Genomic DNA, 19,320 nt, shown 5'->3' with positions numbered 1-19,320 from the left:
GACTCGCACCAGACAAGTCTCTTGCGATCTTTTAGGATTCTTTCAAGCCTGATTACAGTTTTAAGACGATTGCGTTTGCTTAGTCCGATTCAACCGCTTGACTTTTCCACGTCTCAGATAAACGTGAAACAAGAAGTGATGTTGCGATTAACGGATAAGAGAGTGTTTACTGTGTAATACGGACCGGATTTCAGCCCTGTAGCTTTCAGTAAATGTCTGATGCACACAGTGTGTTAAAACATTGTCTTACAATAGGTGGGCTGCGATGAGCTGTCGAATGTGTATAAAACATGTGTATCCAATCAGTAAAAACAGCAGCGTGATTATTTTAACTGAAAGGCAAAAAAAAAATCAGCGAAGACCCTCTTGGAAATATAGCTTTTATCACCATTGAACCTCTATGACGCTAATAAATGTCAACAGTGCAGAGTTTGTACTCTCATTCATTTTGCTTCGGGAAAGTGGCACACAGCGGCTTTCAGAAAGTGCTTGGAGACTTCAAAGCACTTCCGCTTGTTTTTTCAGACGCACTGACCAATGTTAATAGCGTCATGGAACGATGGTAAACGTCAATAAGTTAATATGAACATGAAAGTATATATATTATTCAAGTAAACCTTCTAAGATACTGGAAAATAGTCAGTAAACAAGTGTACTTCATTAAATAAAAGTTTACAGTGTCACTACAGCATTTGCTTACTGTGGATTTCTTCACAGACGGAGACATTCTAGGATTTTCTGCATTAAGCAATATTGCCACAACCCAGAGAGCAGTCGGATGCATGGCAGGCTACAAGTTCATTCCAAAATACTCCATGTCTTGAAATTATATCAGCCTTTAATCCATCTTTCAAGTTTTTAAACCCTTAAACAAAAACACACGCAAGCAACCACTCTGCCCTAGTGCCCTTGGATAGGATATCCCATTTTCCTGTGGCAAATAATGTGAATCAACAGCCCAAAAATATAGATGTGATTATGAAAGTTATCATCCAAGAGCCAGCTTTAATTAAAATATAACAATGCAGTCCAAAACAGTGTGAAATCTAATTGAAAGGCATAAGCAAAAGCATTAGAGAGAAAACAATAATCAAATTAGCTGCATTCAACAGTAATAAAACTTACCAAAATCAGGATTGCCTCCAAGAGCTTGCTTATCTTTTGTATTAACGGATGCTTAATTAAGTTAAAGAATTTTATCCGAAATTGGTTGACTCTCATGTTCATTGAGATAAACAATGCTCCCAGAAGACCTCCTATTATTCCCAGGATAATGGTCGGAATGAAGATCAAAATATTCATGTCAAGCAAATATTTCACCTAGATGAACACATCATGAAAGAGAATAGCTTCTAAGTACCAATACTAATTGAAGTTGAGAAGCTTTATTCCTTTAAAGAATGTAGATGCTTTTCAGTACAAGAATAGAAGACTTCAGTAAATGCTGGTAAAGGAAATCTGCCGAGGAGATGCAGAGGAGGAACTTCCTTACTAGAACCCTAGTCAGTGCTGTGTTAGAGTTTGCAGATGATGAAATTGGTGATCAGCACCCAATAAAACCAGTTCTTCAAAAGACGCCTGGAGCTGCTTCCACACTATTTAAAGAGGCCACCTTGACCTGGTCTATGTCATGGTATCTGGTTTTCAACAGGATATGATTTTTATTTACCCTTCAATATTCTAATTCCCAACACCTCCTCACATAACCACCCATTCAAAAACCACCAACACTGCCATGGGTTTTTTCCAGGTCACCTATCACTAGACTCTGGCCCAATTGCTTCCCTGATTCCTAATTAATCCAGCCTAACCAATTACATGCTGCTGAATGATGCCCCTGGAAGTCATGACCACCTTTGTGCCTCACACACCCCCATCCCTCCTGATGCTCTCAACTAATCCCCAAGATTCTAATTACCCCACCCTGGGCCTCTCTCAGCTGACACTAACCCTGTCCCCTCACCAACATTCCACAGTTTATACCCTTCAGTCCGCAACATAACGTGTTTTCCATCAATAAACATGCAAAGGAAAGGCCTTTGAGCACACTTACACAGACTAATTCTATTGCATAAGACACTTTAGGCCTTATTCACCACAGAATATTGCTACAGGGGCCTCATTTATGAGATATGCATCAGATTAACCCTGCAAGTCATCACCTTCAGGCAGCTTTGAAGGTAGAGAACAGGTTCTTTGCATATTCTTACATTTAAATAACACTTTTCACAATTCTTTCAAGATGTTCCAAGTACTTTACAGCCAAGTAAGTACTTCTGAAGTATAGTCACTTTTGTACTGTGGGAATGCATTAACTTTAAAGAAAATAGATTTCTGGCTTCCATTTTGGATATATTTCAAACCATGAATAGTTTAAGATGATTTTCTTCAAAAAAATGAGGTATAAAGAAACTACTCAAATCGTGTTATGATCATGGTATAGCTTGTAGTGTAATGGGGTCAACTAATTTCTTATTAGTGTTGCTAAGTTTCTTACCTCAGTTACATTGTGCAAAAAGATGCTAAGGTGAGAATTATAGCCTGCAGCAGGTAGGGAGCATGCTGCCTGGTACAGCAGTGTTCTCCAAAGAACAGACCAATTACCCTATTCCGCTTTAGAAAGTGTATCGTCTGCTGATCAAGAAGTCTGTAATGTAAAACTGGGAAGGAGAGTTTGCCCTCTAGTGGTATGAATCGAATAGAAAGTTTGTAATCTGAATGGGACGTTACCTTGAATTGGAAATTTCTTGGTGAGCTCCCCTAACAGAGTTCTCGCAGTAGCTCGTGGGTGATCCACCCAATATTTCATAGATTTATTATAAAAAGAGAATAAAAATATTCTTGTGGGTGATCCACCCAATTCTCATAGATTTATTATAAAAAGAGAATAGAAATATTCTTAAAACATTATTTTGCAATATTCCAAATCATGAAAAACAGATGAGAGTTGGTCCCTCTCCTAGGCATTATTAACTTTATTGTTTTTTAATGTTACTTGAAGTTTTGATTTACTATAATGGGTTGACATATTTGAGCATTTAGAATATTCTTCATTAATCAGCATATTAATTTAATGCAGCTCTATATCTTGACTTTTCACAAAACATACCCCAAATAAGATGCTTTCTTCAGCCTTGAAGAATCCAAAATGTCCTTGATAAGTAAATCCATGGAAAGAGGAGGAGAGGAGATCGGTGGTAAATGCAGCCATCAAACAACAGAAAAAGGTCTGCCAGGCTAGTTTGATATCCCAGAAAGAAGCCACCTCTTCAAAAGTGAACAGCAGCCCACCCACAGGGGCTCGGAACACAGAAGCTATCCCTGCTCCTGCCCCTGCAGTAATGAAGTTTCTCCTGAAACAGATTAACAAACCTGAGGATAATTTTTAACCACCTCTAAACAGGAATTTTAAGACAAATGCAATACCTTTGCCTACGATTAAAGGGATGCTTCATATTTTAATTAATGCCATACTCATGGTTCAAACAATAGAAACCACTGGGAAAAATCATTTGTGTCAGACTCATCAATTACACCAAGCGATTCATGATCCTAATCTACAAATGTGTTGCACAAATAAAATCAACTGTTTCCCACTACTTTTAAAACTTGCCTTGTGGTTCAATGAAATCAAGCTTTCATTTCCAAAACTGATCAGTTACCTGTTAGCACAGTTCCGAAATCTTGTGAAGAAAGGAAATTGTACTCCAAAAGTGTCAGATTTAAACTGGCTCAGGCCACTTCCTAAAATTGAACTGCAAAGCAACAGTTAATACAAATGCATCTTTCACATTTTAGCATTAATTTTAAATACAAGTATTGCTGCAATTTTGGTGTTTTGTGATAAACATTCCTTTGAATTCAGTAATCCTATAAGTAGGCCTGCTATTCAAAATGTTCCTATTATTATCCTGTAACACCTATCTGTAACCTTAACCCTACACCAGTTCTAATCCTTTGCTGAAGGAGATTGCCCTGGACTTTCTGGAATTTGTACACATTGAACAGATCCATGATATATCTGGTCTGAACACATACATTAGATTAAATGAAATTTACATGGACAAAGACTTTATAAAGTGGGCTGCAGGTAATGGATGAAAAAACAACAACATGCTGGAGGAACTCAGCAGGCCAGGCAGCATCTGCGGAGAAAAGCAGGCAGTCAACGTTTCGGGTCAGGACCCTTCTTCAGGATTGAAGATAGGAAAAGGGGAAGCCAAATATATAGGAGGGAAAAGCAGAACAGTGATAGGTGGACAAAAGAGGGGAGGCGGGGTGGGCACAAGGTGGTGATAGGTAGATGCAGGTAAGAGATAGTGATAGGCAGATGTGGGGGAGGAGGGGAGAGTAGATTCACCGGGGGATGGGTCAAACATATGGAGGAAGGTGCCCCATGGGGGGAGGGAAGGAGAGAAGAAAAAAATAGGAGAGGATGAAAAAGAGAGGTAGGCTAGGGAAGAAAAAAAGAGGCATGGTGGTGGGGAGGGGGGGATTGGTTTACTTAAGGTGGGAGAATTCGATGTTCATGCCGTTAGGCTGTAAGGTCCAAAGACGGAAAATGAGGTGCTGTTCCTCCAGTTTGTTTGGACTTCTCCTGGCAGTGGAGGAGACCGAGGACTGACATATCAGTGATGGAGTGGGAAGGAGAGTTGATACGTAGGCTGGTGGGATGAAATGTGAGGAGAATGGGGACCCTATCCCTGTGGATCTGGGAGGGCTGGGGAGTGAGAGCAGAGGTGCAGGAAATGGCAGAGATGCGGGTGTGAGCTCTCTTGACCACAGTAGGGGGGAAGCCACGGTTAGTAGAGAAGTTGGACATCTCATCATGGGAGCAGATGTGGCGGAGACGGAGAAATTGAAAGGGATAGCATCCTTGCAAGAGAGGGTGAGAGGAACTGTAATCAAGGTAGCAGTGGGTGTCAGTAGATTTGTAGAAGATGTCAGTGGATAAAGAATCTCCTGAGAGGGAGATGGAGTGATCGAGAAAGGGGAGAGAGGTATCAGAGATAGTTCAAGTGAGCTGGTTGAAAATTAGTGGCAAAATTTATGAAATTGTCGAGTTCTGCACGGGTGCTTGAGGTGGCACCATTGCAGTCATCGATATAGCAGAGAAAGAGTTTCTCATGTTCCGTATCTACTCCCATGATGAGGTTTTCCACTCCAGGACATCTGAGATGTCCAACTTCTTTACTAACTGTGGCTTCCCCGCTAATGTGGTCGAGAGAGCTCGCACCCACATCTCTGCCATTTCCCGACTTCTGCTCTCACCCCCACCCCTCCCAGATCCAACAGGGATAGGGTCCCCCTTGTCCTCACATTTCAACCCACCAGCCTATGTACCTCTCTTCTGCAGGTAATGGAGCTGTCTCACAACTCCAGCAACCCAGATTTGATTCTGAGGTCTTATGCTATCTGCTTAGATTTGGCATCCTCTCCTCACAATTGCATGGGGTACCTGAGAGTACCCCAAGAGTACCACTGATTGCTAATTGACTGCTGTTAATTGCCCCTGGTGTAGGTGCCTGGTTGGAGAACTGGAGGTATTGTTAATCGGCATGTGCGAGTGAATAGATTACAAAGAAATAAAGTGGCAAATAGGATTGATGGGATTGCTCTGAGAGCCAGCATGGATTTGATGGGCCAAATGACCTCCTTCTATGTCATAGGGAAATATGATATTAAAATATAAATATAAAAATGTGCTAACTCCATTGCACCATGCAGAGCTCTATTTTTAAAAAGCCTCCCTCATCACACAATCTGGACATTCTGTGAAGAAGTGAACTGGAATAAATTTATATAAAGATTTCTGCTAACATGTCTCTGAAAAAAATCTTCTAATTATATAATGTCATGAACTATTCACTCTTGTGTTTTACTCTCAGAATCAACCTTCCAACCTGGCTTGCTGTACCCACTACTTTTATGATGTTGCCCCCACTGTGGCTGCAGTCAGATTGGGGGAAAACTGCTCTCTTGCTGTGGATGATCATGATGGACACAGGATCTAGATCTGGAAGGCCTCAAGGATAACTACACTGGATTGAGTGATTGAAAGCCTGGGGCAGCTGGCTGTCAGGCACAAGCAAGGACATTGCCAGAGAATCAATGGCAGGGGGACAAATCCTTATGTCCTGAGAGAGGGCAATATGGTCTGACTCAATGATGCCACTGGTTCTCTCCTGGGAATAGTATCCAAGATGCTGTATAAGTATATACAGCAACTACAAACTTGAAGTATAAACTACAAGTTTGTGTAGTGCAGATCATACTGCACAGAATTAACTCCCACAAGACATCAGTTTTGTAGTGTGTGCTGCCAGTTGGCAGCAAGTAGAACTCCGAGTAGCCCAAGAGCTGACTGAAGTATGAACAATGTGTATAGCCTTTACTTGTAACTCAACCAAAGCAGAATTGTCTGCATTAGCTGCTGCACAGGTCAATATCTACTGCACTGGGTGGCCACCACTTCACTACTGGAAAGAATGTGCTCCTGATTTAGCAGGAAGTCTAGCAAAGAAATTAAATATGGACACCCATGGCTCTTGTTTCTTCAGGTAGGCTGGGCAATGTGCCAAGCACTTCAACATTCATCCTCCACATCTTTCCCTTGCAACTTTCACTATCATAGTCCTCATCCAAGTCCTCTGGGCCAGAACTGATGTACTGCCAAAAACTAGCCCAAAAGTTAGTATCAAGTTCATGTTAATTGCAATGAATTTTTAAAAGATGATAATGAATTCTACAAAGAAATTACAGGGAAAGAAAATAAAGAAAATTGCTTGATTGTGATATGCATGGAGTCACAAAATAAATTTGATAGGAAACTGCAAAAATAATAAAAACACACTGAATTTAATGGAATGTGTCCATATAGTTTAAGAAATGGTTGGAAGGCAAAGGCTAAGGATGAAAATAAAAGGATAGACAGGAAGATGTGTTTTATGTAGGATTGCAATGCAACTATGTTTAAAAAAGAGGTAATTGAGAGTCAGGAATTTGAGGTACAATATCAAAATTTACTGATGAGTCCAAAGAGGGCATTAAGACAAATTGAGAAAGATTGCAAATGACTACAGGAGGAATATACCAATCAGCATAAAGAACGGAGATGGCATTCAGTGCTCAATTAACGTCACCTTCGATTCCACCAAGCAAAAGGTCCTCACAATGGCACAGGTCTTAGCCATTGAAAAAGCTCTGAACTGGAGATTAAGGTCTACTCTGGCATTTGCTCTGTCCTACCCTATCTGGTCCACTGCTCAGGAGACTGAATAATCAATCTTTCTCTAAAGTAGGATCTTTCTCACCTTACCATTGTTAGCAAATTCTTCCACTAGCCCCTCTCTGGAATGAGCTTAAGGATCTTCAGGTCTTGCCTGGAACCCCTCTTTGAGCTTCTCATCAGCCCTCCTCAAATCTCCTTCATTGGTCATGATCATCTTCCAGCACAAATCTCCTCCCCAGACTTCTTAATCATCTCCCAGCTCTGCAGAATCTTCTCCTAACCCCATACCAGATCTCCTCCTCAACCCACTCCAATTATGTTACTCAACTTCCCCAGGATTCTCTCCCCACCAAATTGCTGGACTTCGAGTTTCTCTCCCTTCTGCAATCTCCCCACCAAGATTCTCCAGTGATCATCCACCCCACCACCAACACAATTCTTCCATAATATCCACTTGGCAAACACGAGAGGTCACAGAAAAGTCTCAATGCAATTGCAGACGCAAGGCCATTTCTACTGTACACAAAGCTTTGGTCCTCCTTGTCTGCTTACAGTGGTCAATTGACAAGATAAAAAACATTTTATTTACTAAAATTTGCAAAACCCATACCTCCCCATGTGCAAAACTAAATAGAGTGAAAGAGCTTGCATTTCATCAAGTATACATTGAATGCAGTCGTAATTGCCATTGCATTCCTGAGGTTTCAAAGAAGATTTGCCTTCCAGTATAAATAATTTTCTTATCCTTGTTGGGTACATCCTCTTGATGTGTTCCTGGTTTGATGTGGCCTTCTCTTCCAAATTACGACAGTGCTGCTACTAGAGGAAGCCACTAATATAAAGCATATAGGACAGCTCTTATCATACAGGGGCAGCATAATAAACTGTATGTAAGTGCTGCAGGCTCTGCTGGTACTTGCTGCAAAATTGGATGACATGTTCTTCTGACAAATGAATTGTGGTGTAATTTCAAAGGCAACAGTTGTGAGCTGTATGGCAGCAACACTACCATGCCTCATATCATAGCTCAATGTGCAAAATTTACAATAAACACTTTTGTACTTAAAATGCATTAAACACATAAGTTTTTAGAAAGGAGAAACACTCAGGTTTGTTCAATTTCCATGGAGGTTCTGCTACTCATTTGGCGTAACCTCTTTGGAATTGTGATGAAAATCTGGGAAAATGGTGTAAAAATGAAAGTTACACTGTATTTTTAGGATAACCACACTTCTCTGCCAAATTTATTGCAGACAAATGGAAGAAGCCAAGTTTCCATATATGGTGCAATGTCTCCACTGATGGAAGGGGCTTCATGTAACCCTGTCTGCAGCATTCACCATCACACTGAAAAAAACTCAATATTGTTGGCTTACAGCTCAGCTTGCTTATACAGGCACAGAGGAGAATAGCCTGTATCAACAAACAGTAAAAAACATACGTGTCTTTTAATGTTGTTGATCAAAACACATGCCATGGAAATACCCCACCTGGTCATGCTCATGGTTTCATTGATTCATATTATTTGTTTTGAATACACAGTGGAATATCAGTTATGGGAAATACATGTTTTGCCTTTTTTTTGTATCCAGCAGGAACATCAAAAACTACCAATTTAGTATACAAGGTGTTAAATTACCTTCACAGTGAACCAAAAATATCCTCCAGATATGGTCCAGAGTCCCACTTTTACTTAAGTGTGATTTTCATTTTTCCTATACTGACCTTCTCTATGACCTATCTGCTGAATTGAATGAAACAATTTAAATAATGCTGTCATTTGCAAATTCTGGTTATACTCCATTCTAAATAATTGCATGACGATTTCTTCCTGGACTTGTTAGATCATGTACTGACCCTCAAAGTAACACTGCAAGTTTCAGAAGAAACTGGACTATCTAGCTTGTAAACACATTATGTCACAGCAGAAGACAGACAACCATTGTGGATATAGTATGTACATGACTCAAAACATTTCATACTGATTTTTAAAGATTTCTTCACTGCGGACTTCTGTCCAGGAAGATCTAGTTATCAGTGTCCAAATGTAGTAGACAGAGCAAAGAACTTTTTCCTATCAGGAAAATGCTTTGTTGCCAATATCACACAACAGATGTCCTGCTTCAATTTCTGGCAAATTTTACTGTTCACTCCAGAAAATTAAATTGCAACTAGAATCAGACCTCTTTTGTGAAATCAGAAAGAGGAGGCATTTGTAGTCTTTGGAAAGTGAGATAGACAATCATTAATTATTTTGATTGGATCAGGCATTGAATCTGATACAACTTCACAGTTTCCTTGTTTTAACTAAGCAGCATTGTACTTTAATCTCAGCGGTAATCTGCTTACCCCATATGAATCATTGGTCCCTCTGGCCCACAGAAGAGCCCAGAGGCTACAGCTAACACACAAGACACCATAGTCCCAATCAGTGTTCTAAAGTTAAAGATGTATTGAACTGAGGCACCATTCAGAAATCCAATCACTTCAGGCAAGCCACTTGGCATTCCTAATGGACAGAGAAACTGGAAATACCAAACAAATAATGTTAATCATCAAGAATTACAATGATTCCTTCAATTCTTTACAAATGTGATTTTAGCCAAGTCCTTCTTTAAGATTATTAAATATTTTGGGACATAAGACTGATGGCAGAACAAATGTAATGTTGGTTAAGTTAATATATTGTGTCTTGAAATTGGATTGCATTTACTTTTGGTTCTGCAAGATATGGCTTCACTTAAGGATGTGATTGTGGTCCGATGTGTCACCATGCACATCCCTGGACAATGGGGGTAAAGGTGTCCCCAGCGTCGCCCTCATCCTGATGACCACCTTCATCTGTGGCTGCATCAGGCTGGGTGTGGAACCAAAGTACGTGGGCACCAAGTGTCACTATGTACCAAGATTCTACCTGTCCCTGGTGTTACGAAGGATAGGCCTGGCCCCGTTGCTGCGCAATGCCCCAGTCAGCTGGACGTTGCCATGCTACCTATCCTTTGTGGAAAAGTTCTTCCAGACCAACACCTTTGACCACAAGTCCATCAGGCAGTGGTCAGCACGGAACATCCTGCAGATACTGCAGGAGAAGGACTCGATGGATACAGTGGGGTGGTTCCCTGAGCAGACTGTCCAGACCATCTGGCAGAATGCCCCATCGCCAGAACTCACCAACAAGTACCAAGACCTCGCTTGGCTGGCGGTGAGAGGGGCCCTCCCAGTCAGATCCTTCCTGCATGGTCGGAACATCACCCGTAATGCGCGCTGCCCCCGGGAGGACTGCACTGGGGATGAGACGGTCGCCCACCTCTTTGCGGGCGGGCTGTGGGTTTGCGGGGAGGGTGAGGCGAAAGGTGCGAGGGTCCTTGTCACAGTTTATCCCCAGCAGCTGCGTAACAGAGGATTCTCTGACCTACGGGCTGTTCCCGGGGACACACACAGAGATGGACATCAACTGCTGCTGGAAGGTCATCAACTCGGTGAAAGATGCTCTTTGGTCTGCCCGAAACTTGTTGGTCTTCCACCACTGCGAGCTGTCCTTAGGGGAATGCTGCCGGCTGGCACATTCCAGGCTGCAGGAGTACGTGCTAAGGGACATACTGAAGCTGGGTGCAGCCAATGCAAGGGCTCGGTGGAGAAAGACGACAGTGTAGGGTTCTTCTGCCACTGGAGAGGGAGGGGCGGGGTCAGGCAAGGAAGCCCCTTAAAGATTGTAAATATGGGATTGGGGTATCACCCCAGGGCGCCACATGAGTGGCATCGGTGCTGTGGTTTTTATAAAAGTAACACTAATGATTGATCTGTACACGAATGTAAAGGTTTGCACTGTTTTATTATTGTATATAGTTTGTCTTTTATTATGGATAAAGTTTATTTTAATTTTTAAAAAAATGTGATTGTGTTGGAGAGGATGCAGTGGAGATTCATTAGAATGTTGCCTGGATAGGAGCATTTCAGTTATAAGGAGAGATTGGATAGGCTGGGTTTGTTTTCCCTGGAGCAGAGAAGGCTAAGAGGTGACCTGATAAAGGTGTATAAAATTATGAGGCAGATAGATAGCATAGATAGCAAAAAATCTTTTTCCCATGATGGGGGTCCAAAAGACAATGAGGGATAGGTTTAAAGTGAGAGGTAGGAGCTTTAGAGGGGATCTGAGGAGAATATTTTTCCACAGAGAGTGACTGGAGTCTGCACTGGTTGCCTAAAGAGATGGTTAAGAAGCATCAAGAAAAATACTTGAACTTCCAAGGCATAGATGGCTATGGACATAACACAAGTAGATGAGATTAGAGTGGATGGTTACGAAGGGCAGCATGGACATGGTGGGCCGAAGAGCCTGTTTCTGCACTGTATGACTCTGTTTTTCTATATCTCTGTGAATGAATTGCAAAACTGGCCACAATCAACAGTGTAAATCGCTATTAAATTGTTTACACCCAGAAACAATTGCCAATACGAGACTTGCGCAATTCTCGACAGGACCTCACCCAATTTTGCATAGTCTTCAAAGAAGGCTGTCAGCCCATAGAGCTACATTTCTCATGGTGGTATCATAGCAGCAACATAAACTTCGGTTTCTGTGGAGAAAACAGTGGCTGCAAAGGTCAGGGAGACAGCTCCCACTTTCACTCAGAAAACAGGGCAGATGCAAGATGGGAGGTCCTGTGCTCCAGACAGGCCAGGTGGGAGGTTGATACTGTAGTCTCTTGCAAGGAGTGAGAATGCCCGCCCATAGAGTAATGTGGAAAACATTTCATGATCTCACATGGGACATCAGGATGAAATAAAAGCAGAAAATGCTGGAAGTACTCAACAGATCGGGCAGCATTTGCAGAGAGGTAAACATAATTAACATTCCAAGTCATTTAACTGCCATAACAAGGCAAAGTAACTTGATAGATGAAAGCCCAAGGGACAATTCAAACACTTATATGTTTCTTTGAGTGCTTACTTCAGTGGATAATCCATTCCCAGCTGCCCTTCTCCTCACCTGTATCATTTAAATGTCTTCAACCCTCCTCCCTTCCTTCATTATCCCATAACATCAATAAAATTATCAATCATTAAATATAAGCCATTTGATCTATTATGTTTCATAATTAATTTATTAAACACCAGTTTGTGAAAAGTTTACATTAGAGAGGAGCTTACCAGCACCACTCCAGATGACAATGTGACCATTACTGCTCCAATACCAACGACATAGATCCAAGTGAGGAAAAATTGACTGTTCTGTATATAATTTAAAAAAATAAATTTTGTTAGGTTTGAAGTTGAAAATGATATTTTTCTTGCAAATTATTCTTGAGGAAAGGTCTGGTGCATTCAGTCAAGTACACAGGTTTCTTGATATCTCTCCACCGTGACTTACCATGGTACTGATGTGTCTTTCTAGTGAGGAAGAATTAGAACATGAGATGCACCACCAACCCAACCATCCACACTCACCACCCCTTCACACTCCTATTAAATGGTCACGGCCTATCTCTCTGCCCTTAACCAGAAATGGTGCATGGCATAAGAGCTAAGAAGGAAAATGACTGCTCAACCTTTATATATAGAAGTAGAAATATGCTGTAGAGACACAAGAGACAGCAGATGCTGGAATATGGAGCAACAAACAAAATGCTGGTGGAACTCAATGGGTCAGGCAGCATCTGAGGACAAAAATGAACAGTCAACATTTCAGGTCGAGACCCTTCAGCTGGACTGCTAGAAATATGCTGTGCCAGTGATAAAATAATTATAAAGCAATGAGTTAATTTAACAAGAAAATTAGAAACAGGAGAAACTGTGTCATTTCTGCTTTCATAGTTGTATAATTTAAGCATAAACAAAACCAATTTCAATTCAGAAAATGAAAAGAAAATTTGATATCAATTAACATACAGTCACTTCGTTACTGTTCCTTACCTGGATATAATGCAGAACAAGCTTCCATTTCAATTTATTAATTGTGTCAATAGCCTGGTATACAAAAAAACCCAGGATTCCAACTGCTATTCCAATCAATCCCATCATAAACCAGTGGTCCCAGTCTGACCTAGAACAGAAGAGGAAGAATGAGTGACCTTCCAAAATAACCCAAATAGGGACATGGGAACAAGTTAGACCATTCTGCTCCACCATGCTTGTTTAACATCAAATCATTGCTGACAACTCCATTTAGTTGGTTTTTGTCCATATCAATCAACCCCTTTATCTAACTAAACAACTATCGATTTCAGACTTGAAGATTCAATTGATCCTGTAACAACAGCTTCTTGGGTGAGCAATTTCCAAATTTCAACTATCCTTTGAAGCAAAGGGTAGAAATGTTAAACACCAGAGGATATGCATTTAAGGTGAGAGGGAGAAAGTTTAAAGGAGATGTGCAGGGCCAGTTTTTTTTGCACAGAGAATGATATGTGCCTGGAACGGCCTGCCAGGGGTAGTGGTGGAAGCACATAGAATAGTGGTGTTTAAGAGGCTTTTAGAAAGGTACATGAACATGTAGGGAATGGAGAGATATGGATCATGTTCAGGCAGAAGAGGTTTAGTTTAATTTGGCCTTGTGTTTGGCACAGACATTGTGGGCTGAAAGGCCTGTTCCGGTGCTGTACTGTTCCATATTCCAAGAAGTACTTAGTGATTTCACTCATAAATTGATGAAATATAAGTTTAAGACTTACTCACTTGTTCTGGATATTCCTATCAGAGAAAATAATACAGTACCTTAATAAGATTAAACACACCACTCTCTCCTTCTAAACTTGAGGAAACACATGCTAATTTTATACAACTGATCTTCATAATCTTACCATTGTGCAACCATTAATGAACAACACCAGTTAGGAACATATAATAGAGAGAAGGTGGTTGACAAAGCAGGTATAAAAAACCTTTGGGGACTTTCCTGGGGCTGAGATGATTAATCTACAAAAACTATCTCAGTTAATGTCAGCTATCTCAAGCCAATAGAGTGCTTTCCTCTTGAGTCCCATTATGTCTATTTTGTTAGTCTCTTTGATGCCATACTAACTCAAGTGTTGTTTCAATGTTGAGGGTAGTAACTCTCACTTCACCCTTGGAATCCATGTTTGGACCAAAGCTATAATGTTGTCTGGAACTAAATGGTTTTGCCAGAATTCAATCTGAACAACAACAAGCAATTTATTGGTGAGTAAGTACCACTTAACAACAATGTGGACATTACCTTTTATTTCTTTGATCATTATTGAGAGTGAACTAGCACGATAATAATGGAGAGCAAACCAGCAGGTTTAGAGGCACAGGTAGTGTCAGAGCATAATTCTACATCCACTGCTATGTTCACTACTCTTTGCAGCCTCTTGTGTTCCTGTGTGTTGGAATTACCATACCAGGCCATGATGCACCCAGTCTACTCTCTACAGTGCATCTGTAGGATGATTGTTGCTTTTCCTGGCATTCTCTTCCACATTCTTCATTGAACCAGGGCTGATCCCTTACCTTGAGGGTATTGGTAGAATGAAATGTATGCCAGGTTCCAAGGTTATAGGTTATGCTGGATTGCAAATCTACACTGCTCATAGGTGCCTGGTTTTGAATTGCTAAATATCATGTACTGTGCCTCAGCTAGGTCTTATAGCCTCTACTTGCTGTCTTTGGAAAGATACAGAAATTTTTGGTAAAGTTTGAGTTACTACTCCTCCTCTTCCTCCAGTTCTTGGATCATCCAGAATAAATCATCAATAATGAAAGAATGGAAAATATTATGGCCATAAACACTGCCAGTGATAGCCACCTGCACTCCCTGCCCACATGCTTACAATTATAGACCTTCCTTGTCTGGATCTGACAATGCTAACTTGCTACCCAAAGCCTTCTCAATCCAAAATACCAAGGTCCTAGGGCTGGTAAGTTATTACACAGCATAACATTGTCATCTGGCTGGGGCAGTGCAAACCCCACACATGAAACACCTTAAAAATTTTAGACAGCCAGCTAAGCCATATCAATAGGTCTATCCACAGATATAGATAAATTTCCCTTGACAATCAGAAGAATTTAAAAACTGAATCAAACAACTTAAAAATTAAATTATATATTTCTGTAAAAGTCACTTAAAAAGACAAACTATTAAAAATATAAAAACAAACTCAATTAATTAAAACAATGTATATTGCCTTTGTCTCTTGCAGCCATTCCTCTCCATTCAAATGAATGGAATTGCTGTTTCTGCTTCAAATTTAACCCAGTGCAGACTTAGAGGGCAGAATCCGCAGCAAAATTTCTGGGAATAACAGCATGTTCAGGGAATCACAACTGGAGAACACTCAACAGGTCCAGCACTTGCATATACACACAGGAATCTAAATTTGCTAACACTTACATTAAGAAGTACAGCAGCTGGCATTTTCCAACATGTTCCAGCCCATTAAGTCTAACAGTTCCCCTTACCAATGTTGCAGAATGTTCAGAGCTGCTCACCTTATGGCCTGTCTTTATTCAATCTTTCTTCCTTTCTCTTTGATTCCCTATGCCCTGAATGGTACCTTTTCTCTTCCCTTCAGCTCCAATCATATTTGCACCTCAAATGTCTAAAGATGCAATTTGTTAATACTGCCAATGGGGAATACGGACCTTGGTGTTTGACTTCTGTACAATTTGAATTTCACTCATTCCATTTTCTTCTCAATCACTGGCCATTTACTTTCTGTACCCTTAAAATATCATTGGGGTGAGCCCATCACTGACAGATGCTGTAAAAGGAAATAGGGCGAGTGAGATTCAAATTAGATGCAGAAGCAGACAAAGAGAAGGGAAATAAGATTGGATAAAGACAAGAGTGAATGAACAGGTGGGAAAGTAAAAGAAGCTAAAAATGTAACATTTGACAAACTCCAGCATCAATTTACTATCTGCAGTGTAAGAGTTCAGAGCTTCAATTATTCCTTTTAAGGGCCTCACAAGTTAACTGACAATTCATTTCCTTATCAGGGTGTTTCCTTGTAAATTAGCAGCTCTATCTTCTTGCACCATTTAGTGTGTACTGCAGATCCTTTTATGCTAGTCTCTATGACAGTAAGACCACAGACAGCACAACCTCCCAAAATTTCCTGTCCTCTATCATGGAGGTGCTAGATGACAGCAAGCAGGAGAGTCTGGATAAGCCATTGTCCCTGGAGGAGCTGACTGGCTCCATCCATTCCCTTGGCACGAGTAAAACTCCCGGATGCAATGGCTTACCGGCAGAGTTGTACTCGGCTCTATGGGACTGGATGGGCCCGGACCTGCTGGAAGTGTACAACGCTATGCTTCTGGCTGGCAGAATGTCAGACTCCATGAGGAAGAGCGCCATTACCCTCATCGACAAGCAGAAGGGAGAGAAGGAGGACATCAGGAATTGGAGACCCATTTCACTATTGAATATGGACTATAAGATCCTGTCCAAGGCCATCGCCAACTGGGTCAAGTCTGCTTTAGGACAGGTGATCCACCCAGACCAAAGCTGTGCTGTATCTGGCAGGAAAATCTCTGACAGCCTTGCACTGCTCAGAGATACCATTGCCCACGTGCAGGACAGAAGGGCAGATGCCTGCCTGGTCAGCTTGGACCAGGAGAAGGCCTTCAACATGATATTGTACACTTACATGCTGGATGTGCTCTCCAAAATGGGTTTTGGGGAGGGAGTCAGAAATTGGATTGAACTGCTCTACACTGATCTCCATAGTGCAGTCCAAATCAATGGGTGGGAGACAGATAGTTTCCCCATCAAGTCTGGTGTCAGGCAGGGTTGATCACTCTCCCCTGTCTTACTTGTGTGCTGCATAGAACACTTTGCCGAATCCATCAGGAAGGACGAGAGCATAAGAGGGGTGAAGTCGCCAGGCAGTGGAGGCACACAAGTCAAAACTTTTCTGTACATGGATAACGTCACCGTCTTCTGCTCAGACCCACGGTCAGTTCGTAGATTGATCAGCATCTGCGACCAGTTTGAGTTGGCATCGGGGGCCAGAATCAACTGCAGGAAGAGCGAGGCCATGCTCTTCAATAACTGGCCTGACCGATCCAATGTCCCCTTCACCGTCAGGCCTGACTACCTGAAGGTGCTGGGGATCTGGTTCGGAGGGGCTGAGGCATGTAACAAGAATTGGCTGGAGCGGATTGGGAAGGTCAAACAAAAATTGGGTCTGTGGAAATGGCATTCTTTGTTAATAACTGGGAAGAACTTAGTCATCAGGTGTGATGTGCTCTCAGGGCTGCTGTACTCAGCACAGGTATGGCTTGCTCCTCTGCCTCGGTATCACCCAGGACATCTTCCAGTTTACCTGGGGGTCCAAGATGAAGTATGTCCCTGTCACGCAGTATGTCCCCTGAGAATGGGTGCAAAAGTGTATCCACTGTTGCCCTCATCCTGATGACCACCTTCATGTGTGGCTGTATCAGGTGGTGTGTGGACTCAAAGTACGTGGGCACCAAGTGTCACTATGTGCTGAGGTTCTACCTGTCCCCAGTGTTGCGAAAGATAGGTCTAGCTCCTCTACCGCACAATGTCCCAGTTACTGGACGTTGCTGCATTACCTGCCTTTTGCAGAAGATTTCTTCCAAGCAAACACCTTTGACTACGTCCATCAGACAGTGGTCAGTGCAGAATGTACTGCAGACACTGCGGGACAGGGACACTATGGATTCTGTGGGTTTGTTCCCTGAGCAAATGGTCCAAACCAAACGGCAGAATGCCTTATCACCATATCTGTCCAACAAGCACCAAGACCTGGCTTGGCTGGTGGTGAGAAGTGCCCTCATGGTCAGACTCTTCCTCTACAGACGACACATCACCCCCAATGCATGCTGCCCTCGGGAAGGCTGTGGGGCGGGGGGGGAGGTGAGAAGGAAATGGTCACCCACCTCTTTGCAGACTGTGGATTTGCAAAGAGGTTGTGGAGACGGATGCAAGGGTCCGTGTCCCCGTTCACCCCCAGCAGCTGCATAACGGATCTACAGGCTGTTTCTGGGGACACACACTGACACAGACATCAAGTACTGCTGGAAAGTCATCAACTTGGTGAAAGATGCCCTTTGGTCTGCCCGAAATTTGTTGCTCTTCCAGCACAGCGAGATGTCTGTAAGGGAATGCTGCAAACTGGCACAGTCCAGGCTGCAAGAGTATGTGCTGAGTGACACACTGAAGCTTGGTGCAGCTAATGCAAAGGCTCTATGGAGAAGGACCACAGTCTAGGCTCCTTCCACTACTGCACATGGAAGGGCTGAGTTGAGTAGGGAAGTCCCTTGAACAATGAGAGGGGTATCACCTCAGGGAGCCACATGATGTGGCAATGGTGCTATGTACGTGTTTTTTTTCTCTTTAAATTTTACACTGCTGAATGTAACAGCCATGAATGTTAAGCTTTTGTATTTTGCACTGTTTTCTTCCTTTGTATATTTTTTAAAATTATGAATAAAGTTTATTTTTGAAATTAAAAAGTGTGTACTTACAGCATAAATCTCACAATTGGCCAACACATGAGGCTAACAGTGGCACAGCACGTCACATGCCATTTGTAACAATTTGCAACTTACAGAATATCTCTAGCTCAACATCAAATATTTTTTAGTGTTTTTTAAGCATAGATTGCCTCCAGTATGGTGGGAAAGCTGTCTAAGAGTTGTAAGGCAATAGTACATTGAAATACTGACCTGGAAGTTGGAACCTCCCTGATATATTAGACAGCAAATGATCCTGCAATACAGACAGCTGCCCTTCAGGTCTCACAGACACCAGGGGCTGAATTTTAACTCCTCAAAACAGTTGGTTTGGGGTTGGATCAAAGGCTGAAATTTGAAAAATCTTGAACTGCATCCCAACCTGCCAGAAGGCAGAATGAAGGCCAGAGGAGTGATCTACTCACAGGAGGCTGTTTGGCTATTGAAATATTTTAATGAGACTATGTGCCTTCATGTTAACAATAATTCTATTTTAACAATAGTCAGCTTGCAGGTGAAATGAGGCAAGGGGCTGAATCTGTAAGGTAAGTTCTTTTACAACTCTGCTTGTGGAGTAAGGGGTGTTCCCTGCAGCTGCAGTAAGATGGCTAGTTTGTCACTCCTGCACCATCATGTCTGCT

General features: G+C 41.9%; 1 protein-coding gene across 1 annotated transcript in view; it reads right to left on the bottom strand.

Moving 5' to 3' along the window:
- Window positions 1–19,320, bottom strand: part of LOC127574004 (chloride channel protein A-like) — a 67,544-nt gene that overhangs the window by 45,650 nt on the left and 2,574 nt on the right. Inside the window, exons 2-6 of the mRNA XM_052022597.1 lie at window positions 13,145–13,274; window positions 12,383–12,463; window positions 9,581–9,756; window positions 3,110–3,353; window positions 1,126–1,320 (exon numbers count right to left, since the gene is read on the bottom strand). Coding sequence (XP_051878557.1) covers window positions 1,126–1,320; window positions 3,110–3,353; window positions 9,581–9,756; window positions 12,383–12,463; window positions 13,145–13,274 — 826 coding nt within the window. The remainder of the gene's footprint in view (window positions 1–1,125; window positions 1,321–3,109; window positions 3,354–9,580; window positions 9,757–12,382; window positions 12,464–13,144; window positions 13,275–19,320) is intronic.

Source organism: Pristis pectinata, chromosome 9, assembly GCF_009764475.1.
Source record: "Pristis pectinata isolate sPriPec2 chromosome 9, sPriPec2.1.pri, whole genome shotgun sequence".
Lineage (NCBI taxonomy): Eukaryota > Metazoa > Chordata > Chondrichthyes > Rhinopristiformes > Pristidae > Pristis > Pristis pectinata.
Note: the sequence above shows the minus strand (reverse complement) of the source record. Positions and strands in the feature narration are given on the sequence as shown.